The sequence below is a fragment of the Nannospalax galili genome, unplaced genomic scaffold, assembly GCF_000622305.1.
Source record: "Nannospalax galili isolate Female #2095 unplaced genomic scaffold, S.galili_v1.0 scaffold191, whole genome shotgun sequence".
Taxonomy (NCBI): Eukaryota; Metazoa; Chordata; class Mammalia; order Rodentia; family Spalacidae; genus Nannospalax; species Nannospalax galili.
Window position 1 is genome coordinate 253,062 of NW_008331484.1, and position 10,096 is coordinate 263,157.

The 10,096-nt window shown below is 49.1% G+C and overlaps 1 protein-coding gene across 2 annotated transcripts; it reads right to left on the minus strand.

The window, feature by feature from the left end:
• Positions 1 to 263: 263 nt before the first annotated feature.
• Socs2 (suppressor of cytokine signaling 2) lies at positions 264 to 5,798 on the minus strand. 2 transcript variants are annotated; one of them, XM_008823767.3, is made up of 3 exons: positions 5,556 to 5,798; positions 3,831 to 4,184; positions 264 to 2,053 (listed from the first exon to the last, which is right to left on the minus strand). In XM_008823767.3, exons 2-3 carry the CDS (start codon positions 3,967 to 3,969, stop codon positions 1,596 to 1,598), a joined length of 597 nt encoding a protein of 198 aa, XP_008821989.1. In that variant the 5' UTR covers positions 3,970 to 4,184; positions 5,556 to 5,798; the 3' UTR covers positions 264 to 1,595. The 2 variants fall into 2 exon arrangements, with proteins under 2 accessions (XP_008821989.1, XP_017651371.1); XM_017795882.2 differs by lacking the exon at positions 5,556 to 5,798 and adding an exon at positions 4,971 to 5,440.
• Positions 5,799 to 10,096: the final 4,298 nt, after the last annotated feature.

Here is a 10,096-nt window from a genome sequence, read left to right on the forward strand (position 1 = left end):
GGTATAAAACTGTTTTGTGATTTCAGAAAACATAAGGTAAGCTAGGTAGTAAGCAAGTTCTATTACACTACAGTTTGTAATTTAATTTTCTATTCACCAAGAGAGCACACATGATAAACCAGGGTCACCTTTACATGGCACGCTATAGTTTATGGCTATGCAGGAAAAGTTTTAGAAGGTGGCAAGATGAGTGATGCCAGGATTCCAAAGAAGACAGTACATTTGTAACAGTCATGAGACTGTTTGGAGAAAAAAAGTGGCCATAAAATTGGTCATTTTTATTAAGTATTGTATCTTTTCAACTTGTTAAAGATCAGACCATGACATAATTTTTCTTTTAAAACCAGGAAAGACATCAGTATTGTGTCTATTCAACTTGTACAATACCAGGCTATGTAACAATCTGTACTTTGTAAACCATGCTTTCTAAAATGTGTGAAGGGCAGGTACAGCCCTTATTGGAGACAGGTAAGTTAATGTTCTACCTCGTACTGATGACTTGTTTTATTTCACTTGATATAAGTCTTTATGACAACCTTTTATTACCATGGAAATGTACATTCTCTACAATTCAAAGTAATAAATGCAACTTGTAAAAGTCAGGTTTTTTTATTTAATACATTCTAATCAAATAGTAACAGCAGTAAATAAACACTTTGAAAAACAGGCAGGTATCCCCCTATATCTGGAAGAAAATTAAGACAAAGTATTCTACATGGTAGAAGGGAGACAACTGTTACTGTTAGACAATTCAAGGACAACCTGGGAACTTTTATAGCCATTTCCAAAAATTCAATGGCAATAGTTTGAGATACAGCTACTTCAAAGGGTAAAAAGTCTCTATCTACATTGGTTTTTATTATCAAGGGTTGAGTTGCACCTGTATAGCATGACATTCTTGTCTTTAGCCTTAAAGGAAAAGAAAATCTTTTCCATTTGCACCAGTTTGAATGTTTCTGAAGTAAGGCTCCCTTGACATGGATTACTACAGTACTCATTCGCAGGAGTTTTTACGTGTAATAAAAAGACAAATACAGGATTTCATTGTTACTTTTTTTTGGTTGATTTGATTAATTGCATAAATGAGGGATAAATACAAGCAGTTTGGTTTAACAAAACTCCTAGGTACATCAGAATGCAAAATATAAAATGTCCTAAAACAGACTGATGGCCAGGCATCTAGAAGTGGAGCTAAGCCTGATCAGCCTGGGTCCTTTCCTTCTTCAGTATTCCATATGGAAGTCGTTCTCTACTATGGAGCTTGGACTTCTGACCCCATTGCTCAGGAACTTGAGAAAGACAAGGCATTCAATGATAACAATGCCTCTTCAGCCTGTACTGGGGCATTGTTTTTCATTGAAAAGGGTCATCTGGCCTTGGTCAGCCATAGGTAAGAAGCATCACTCAGCTCAAACTATCTAGGGGAACTTTAAAATACCTAGCTACCTCTTCACAACTTTAAATTAGATTAAGTCCCACTGTTCTTAAGGAAAAATTCAGCGCAGTTATCCAGCAGTCCCTCAGTTTTTGTTCTCTTTCCCATAGCTGCATTCAGAGAGACTCTACATGAGGCATATTGAAAAAAAGAGAATCACTTATACCTGGAATTTATATTCTTCCAAGTAATCTTTTAGTCTTGTTGGTAAAGGCAGTCCCCAGATGGTACCGGTACATTTGTTAATGGTGAGTCGACAGAAATGCTGTAGGGATGGTGCTGATGTATACAGCGGTTTGGTCAGATACAGGTGAACAGTTCCATTCCGAGGGGCTTCTGGGCCCTTCTGTTTATCCTTGCACATCTGAACATAGTAGTCAATCAGATGAACCACACTGTCAAACTGTTTAAGCTTGGACTTGACACATATGATAGAATCCAATCTGAATTTCCCATCTTGGTACTCAATCCGAAGATTAGTCGGTCCTGCTGACGTCTTAACAGATATTGTTAGTAGGTAGTCTGAATGTGAACTATCTCTAAGCAAGAAAGTTCCTTCTGGCGCCTCTTTTAATTTTTCTTTGGCTTCGTTAACAGTCATACTTCCCCAGTACCATCCTAGGATTTTTGTTCAAAAAGAAAAAGAAAAGAAAGTGAAATTGTTATTATAAGAACTTTTAGAATACAGTCTGTACTTGCCAGTAATTTTTCTAGTTGTTTTGTTTGAGACAGGGCCTCATGTAGCACAGGCTGGCCTCAAACTCACTATGTAGCCAAGGATAATCTTGAACTCCTGATTCTCCTATTTCTACCTCCCAAGTGCTGGAAGTACAGGCCTGCACCACCGTGCCAGGCTAATTTTTCTTGTTACATTAAAAAAAAAAAAAAAAAAAAGTCTGCAAGTGAACATTTATCAGGGCCTACCATAAATCTTGTTGTAGGTATTTAATGAAAATTTGAGTTCATTTTTTTCTATGAGCACAACTTGTGAGCTAATTTTCTTTCTTTTTAGATGACGTTCTGTTGTTCTTTATACTATGTTATGATTTTTTTCTAATAAGCCAAAAGAGCTATTGCAATATGACATACTGTCTGACAAAAACACGATGCTTCTGGTACAGTTTACATAATGCTTTTGGTATAGTTTAATTGAAAGAAAAAGTAAGTAAATTATAAGTTAGGGAAAAAGTAGAAAACTCATCTCCAGTAACTCCAGTAAAAACAGGAGCAACTTTCTGGAATGGTTAGAAGCCCCCCCCCCCCCCTCTGCTAATGTTGAATCTCTGCTCAAAGCCCTAGAAAGAACCACTGTTTACTACTTTGATTACAACTAGCTCACTGAGAAAAGGGAAGTGAGGATAACCAGCATTTCACGTTTACAGTCTTCATTACATTCTTTTGGAATTTGCCCAGGTTCAGTTTGTATCAGTTTATCAAAGCCCTTGGTATGCCCCTAAATTTTCCATTTGATTCATCTAAGCCATGTCCGAGTCCCATCCGGCTTACAAAAGTGACTCAAAGACATTGCAGTTTATAAATCTGAACAATAGGCTCTCCCACCACCAAAAACAAAAAACAAGCAAACAAAAACACCAGGAAATTTGAAATTCGTCGATCTCTCCCAAGAAGGGAAAGAAAGCCCAGGCAGAAGGAAAGACTGGAAAGCCAAAAGGAGGGACTTTTCCCTCTCCCCCTGTCTATTGCTACTAAAAGTTGTTTTGCCTCGGACTTAAGCTTTTAAAGAGCACAATTTTGAAAGCCTGAATAGTTTTCGAGATATATGACAAAAACTAAAATATGCACTTTCTTTCCTTTTTTTTTTTTTTCTTTTCTTTCCCAGTTGCCCAGACCTCAGCGGGCCGCCGAGCTGCCCCCCAGAACGAGCCGCACCCCGCCTGCCTTGACCCGATAGCTGCGCTGCGCTCCGCACAGTTGGTCCTTGAACTTGGTCGCCACCATCCCGGGCTGCAGCGGCGGGTCCACCCCGGGAGCCAACCGCAGCTGGGAGCGCTGCGCCCACTCGCTGCCCTGGCACCCTGAAGGACCCGAGGTGCTGGGCACTTTCTCCCGCCAGGGTGCGAGCCGGAGCGCCCGACCCTCCGCAGTGGCAGCGCCGCAGCACTGGGTCCAGCGCCCGGTCCACGCAGAGGCAATTTCCGAGGAGTCCCGCTCGCGCTCCGCCCTCCCTCAAGCCTCAGCGTCCCTCCGAAACCACTTTCTTTTTACATTTTCTCAAGGAACCCGGCCCAGGCGGGCGGGCATCCTTCCCCGCAGTCCCTGGCCACACAGCCATAGTTCCAGCGCTTCCCGGACTTCCCACCTGGGCTGGCGTCCCAGCTGCACTGCCCGCCATCGCGGCCGCCACCGCTCTCGTCGCGGCCCGCCAGCTCCCTACCTGTCTGACTGAGTTCCCGCAGGGCCTTGGCCAGCCGCGCCGCCTCCGGGGACGGCTCCTCCGCCGACCCCGCGGTCCCCCACTGGCTCCGCGTCCTGTCCGCGCCATTACCGGAGGACTCCAGGCACCGCAGGGTCATGGGAGAGGAGTCAACAAGTCAGAGTCAGGTGGTCGCCCGAGCTGGGACCAGAGAGGCCCTCTCGTCCTTGCTGGAAGTCCGAGGGTACCCCAAAGCAGTCTCTGAGGGATGTCCGAAATGGTGGCGGAGGGGACGGGAAGCAGCTAGTTCTTTCTCCCCAAGTCCCGGCAGATCGATGGCAAAGTCTCTCGAAGACACTATCACCCACAGATCGCCTGAAGAGAAAATGGGGCAGGGATTGGGTCAGTCTGAACTGGACCCTGTGGTTGGGGTGGGGGTGGGGAAACAGACGTGGAAAATCCCTGGACTCCTCCGCCTTCATGCTCCCGTACCATTTAACCCCAAGCATCCAGTTACCGCCCTGCCCAGCTCTGGATGGGGGAAAAAAAAAAGGACAAAAAGAGCAGCAGTCCAATCCAAGACACAAGAGATGGCCTGGATGGGAAGTGGGGGAGAGGATGAGGATGAGCAAGGTGTTTTCCCGCCCAAGGGCTACACACTCTATTCACAGACTGGCAGCCCAGTCACCTGCGGGTCAGGATAGGCCTTGACCAGAGACAAGTAGAAAAATATTTAATGGAAAGAACAGAGCAATACTACCCCCCGCCCCGCCAACGCCCACACACACTTGGCATTTCCATCTTGCACTTCCAGCAGCCCCAGGGCCCTCGGGTAGCAAAACCCCGTTCCACTCCCTAAAGCGCCACAGGGCTCCCTCCCGGGGCCGAGCCACCAGTTTGGGGTGCGGCGGTGCAGGAGGCTAGCGCCGGCCACCGCATCCCCGCCGCGCCTCCTGTCCGCGGCTTCCCGGTGCGCGGCGCCGGCAGGGCTGCGGCGCTCTCTCTGGGACCGGGATCGCGGCTGCAGTAGCAGCCGCCGCGGGCGCTGTCGAGGAATCGGCCGGAGCGCGCAGCCCCCGCCGGAGCTCTGGGCAAGGCCGGGGCTGAGCGGGCAACAGCGAGCGCAGTGGGTCGTACCACCAGCCGACGTGGAGCTCTAACCTCCGCCGTGGCGACCGCCGCCAGGGCACAAAGCAGCTTCCCCAGCGGACATGGGGCGGGGGAGCCCGGGAGAGGAGGGGTGTCTGCCTGAGTTCCCCCTGTGGACGTTTAATTTGGGAACGTGATGCCTGGGGATGCAACCCGCTCTTCGCTGGGCAGAGACGGCCGGACTTTTCTGCGCCCAGGGCAGACAAAAATCCCAGCGATCCTCGCCTCACCCCGCGCCCCGGAGCAGCTGCCGAGTTTCCCTCCAGAGAGCGGCGAGCGGGGAGGTGGGAAGGGGAGAGGGAGGGAGGAAGGAGCAAGGGCGGAGGCTGGCAGACGGGGAGGAGCGGGAGGTTATTAGGATTATAAATTCGGGAGGGAAGGGAGGGTCCCGAATACTTCCCAAGGTCGGGGAAGACTCGGAGGGCGCAGGCAGTTGAGCCCGGCTGTGGGGCAGAGCCTCGACTCGAACTCCCGCCCCGGCAGCGCTTAAGTGCCGAAGCCGGGGGCAGCCGGGCGCTCCCAGCGCACGCGGCCGCGCCCGCCGCCCTCCCCAGCTACTGAGCCCGGGGCGGAGCCTTCGGGCTTCCCCAGCGGTACCTGCCGCAGGCTTCCGGGCTCCGGGCGCCGGCGATCTCGAAGCTGCGCTCCCAGGGCCCCGGCGCGCACTGTCCGCGGCCCGCGCAGCGTCGGCGGCTGCAGGAGAGAAGGCTCATGCTTCAGAGGAAGCCCAGGGCCCAGGAGCCGCAAAAGCGGCGAGACTTGGCAAGAGTTAAACGTCTGTCCCCGGAGCAGAGTGTGCGCGCGACTTCCCAGTCCGCCGCGCCTCCCTCGCTCCCCCTCTCCCTCCCCTCGGGCCCCGCCCGGAGGCTGCGGAGGCCGCTTTCCAGGAACTTTCCAGGAATCCGCCTCACGTGACCGCAGCCCCCGCTACCGCTTTAAAGAGGCTCCGGCCCTAATGCGCAGGCTTCGAGAGAGGCGGGCTGAGAGCGTGGGGATGCGGGTGCGGGTGCCGGTAGCCGCGGCGTGGAGGCCTGGGACTCCGCCCTCCCTTAACCCCGCACCTCGGGGTGTTGGGGACAAACAAGAGAAGCGTCCGGCTGCTGCCCACCCCTTTGGAGCAGCCAGTGCCTGCCCCTACCTGCATCAGCTGAGCACCCTGATCCCACGAATAGCGGCCGCCGTCCTCCCCCCCCCACGGCCCGCAGTGGAGGAGGGGGACTGCCTTTCCAGCCACCAGCCCCCTTTCCGCGCCTTCTAGACGCGACCTTGAGCAGGACAGGGTGCAGGACCCCAGAGACCCCAAGGCCTCGCTCGTTCTAAGACACATTGGTGGAGGGGAGAGACAAGCCCTTGCTGGGATCGGTGACCATTCCCAGGGGCCGGAGGAAGCTGGCCAGGGGCGGTCCCCATGGCCGGTGTCTTAGAAGGTAGCGTGCAGGAGACTGGAGCCTCCTTAAAGCCTCGCGGGCTGCTCTCCATCCCTCCCCCTGGAGCTCCTGCGGGTAGTCTTCTGCACCAGCCCTGCCCAGCTCCTCCCTTCCTCCTGGGCTCTGGCCTGCAGTGTCTTTCCGGAGATCTGATGCATGCCGGGCCAACCTGCCGGGCCTGCAGACGAGGCTCTCTTACCTGTGTGCCTGCGAGGTAACCGAGGTACCCAGGCCTCCGAGCACTTGTCTTTGGGATTGATTCCCGGAGGAGCCGGAGCCCAGGGACCTGGAATTTGAATGGACCCCAGCACCTCTTCCCTACTGGGACCCTCACCTCCCACTCTTTTGGAGACCACCTGGTCTTAGTGGAAACTTCTGTCTGCCCTCATCCTCGCACGCCCCTGAAATGCGACCCACTTTAAATGTGACCTACTTTAAAAAAAAATTTTTTTTTCCTATTAACACTCATGGGAAAAACGGATCCAAAATTTTGATAACCATTTTTCTTTGAAATACTATTCTATTGCACCATTGCTCAAAAAATTGAAAGGTCAACGGCCACTTTTAGTAAAAGCTGCGGCTAAGAGGAAGTTGGGCAGGAGGGCTGGGAATGGGGGAGGTGCGGTTTGCAAACCTTGCCTGGTGCCCCGCCTGCCGGCCTTGGGAGGAAACACAACCAATTAGTTTTCAGCCTCCATGGCCCATGGCCCTGGACCAACGTTCTTTCCACAGTAATTTTCCTGCTTTTAAGTAATTGTGGCCACATGATAGGCAGGTGAATGAGAGGGGAGGTATCCTAGCTAACACGGGCTTTGTCAGCGAGAGTCCTGTGTATGGGATTCGTTTTTTAGAGTCTTTGGTGGAAAGGATGGAGCTAATTGAATTATTAGAAAATCTCTACAAAGTAGCTAATTAAGTGGACAGGGAATTTACCTTCTTTAGATCCTCAGCCTTTTCTCTACAGTTAAAATCTAGATTTGAGTTTTTGGTGAAAGACTATCATAAACGAACAAATGAGATTCTCCATAGAGTTTCTGTGGAGTGGGAGGCCCCAATTAAACTTTAAGAACCACGAGATATATTTACTAGGGCTCACTATGGCCAATGTTCCTATATGGCTTCTCCTTCCTTACTAGAGAATCTCAGAGAAAAGTGTAACTATACTCTTGTATTTTTAAGTTAAAATGTATTCCTAACAGTTTTGACAAAGATTAAACAAATAATTCCTATTTGTCAGTTGAAATAAATCTACTAGGTGTATTAGTTAACTGATGCTGTGGCCAAATATCTGACAGACTCAGTTTAAGGGAGGAAGGACTTACTTGTGCTCACAGTTTAAGGGAAACAGTCCATCATGGCAGGGAAGCCTGGGGGCTAGGGCTCCCTCCACAGGCAGGAATTGGTGGTGTAGCTTAGGAAGGGAGGGGCAGGAAACAGGTATAGTTGGTCACTTCTAGCACTCTCAATCAGCATACCCCAGCAACCAACTTTTTCTCAGTTAAGTTCCACCTCCTTAAAGGCTCTACAACCTTTCAGACTAGTGCTACCATCTAGGGAACAACTGCTCAGACACATGGCGGCGGCGGGTGTGTGTGTGTGTGTGTGTGTGTGTGTGTGTGTGTGTGATTTCCTGTTCAAATCACAGCATGTGCTTTCCTTTGTTTCCTAGGGCCTTTGCACATGCTGGTCCTTCTTTCTAGCATGCCCCTCTGAAGTGTAGGGTAGGCTGCCATTATTCAGAGCCTACCTCAAAGTCACCTCAACAGACTCATTATCAGATTGCAGTATACACATCACTCTAGGGGCATCAAACTTTGTACGATTTTCAACTTTTGTTTCTAGACTATTTCCCAGCAGAGCCCAGCATTTTGTTGGCCCTTTTAATCCTCTAGAAATACTATAGGAGACATGTGGGAAAATATTTATGGGATCATGGCAAGTGAAAAATTCAGAACATGAAATCAGACCTTTGCTATAATCATATTATGCCATTGTGTGTGCATGTGGGCCAGACCAGTCGGGAATGTGGAGAAATGAAAGCAGGTGTTTGGGGATGGGTCGCAGGATACAGATGAAATTTTAAATCTGACTTTCTTTAATACTTTATTAATATTTTTGATAGTTGCCCTTTTTCCAAAATCACATGTGAATCAGTGTCTTCAATTACTCAATATCTATTGACCTTGAACTCCAGTGCTGAATGACCTGTCTCCTGAGCTCTGCCGCTCTGAATTAGCTTTATCAATGTCTAATAGGCGTCTCCAATTAAATGTCCCAAATTGAACCCCAGGACTTCTCCCTGCTTTAAACAAAAGTCCATGCCATTCATTTGCACCCTCCCTGCCTCTCATACCACTGATTCCAATGTTCAGTTGCTCAGGCCAAAAACCTCAGAGCCTCGGACTGATCGCTTTCACACACACACTCCACATCCTACTTGCTGGCCAATTTTTCCACTCTGATTTCACAATAGACCTAGAATTGAAGTGCTTGGTGCATGTCTAGTGCACACCAGGCCAGACCACCCTAACCTCTGCCCAGTGACTGCAGCATCTCTTAAATTGCTTCCTTGCTCCTTTGCAGTCTCTTGACAGAGAAGTGAGAGTAATTCTGCATCCTTTTCTTCCTCTTTCCCATCCCAAGTGGCTAGATCACACCCAAATAAAAGACCAAACGCTGCCATTTGCAAGGTCCTACAAGATCTGTTCCCATTTATCTTCTGGACATCACTCTTATGGCTCTTTGTGTCAGTTACTCAGCTCCAATCATACTGAACTCCTTGACATTTCAAGAACAGTCTGCTCTTCTCTTCTTCCTTTTCAAGTCCTTTGCATTTGCTATTTCCTCTCATGCTCTTCTTTCAGATATCTTTATGGTTTGCACACAGCTTCCTCAGATTTCTATTTAATATTCCTTTCTCACCATCCCTTTCAGACTACACACACACACACACACACACACACACACACACGTTTCTCTTTCCGTGACACTGATCACTATCTAACCTAGTTTATGGTATTTTACTTTGGGGGAGAGGGGAATTTTTGAGATAAGATTTTGCTCTGTAACCCAGGCTAGCCCCAAACTCAAGGGAACCCTCCTACCTCAGCCGCATCCGACTGATCGCTTCCGCACACACTCCACATCCTACCTGCTGGCCAATCTTTCCACTCTGATTTCACTATAGATGTAGAGTTGAAGTTATGGGGCTACAGGTGTGAGTCGTCACACCCAGCTTAGATGTCTAACTTGTATGTCATTTCCTCTAGAATGTAAGCTTTGTGCATCTGTCCTTGCATTGTTCACAGCTGTGGGGTCCTGCTTTAGCACCAAGAACAGTCCCCAACATGTAGGAGGCATTCAACATCGTTGATGAAAGAATACATGCAGGAATGAATGCATGAATGAATAAATATATTAGCATTAGCAGCATGGCTTTGAGTTTGGACTTCCCACATATGAATGAAACTCTCAGTCTGTCACCACTTGCCACATACGCAATTTTTGGCAAATTACTTAGCCTCTCATGGAGACAATGATAGATCCTATCTTACGGGGATGGTATGACAGTTGAAATAATCTATGAAAAATGCTTTGGCACCTGGCACACCCTTTATTATTTCACCTTTCATCCTTTTACCCTCAGTGAGTTTGAGTTGTTTTACTTTTGCTTATATGAAATGAAATGGTCACCCACAACCCTTGCCACAA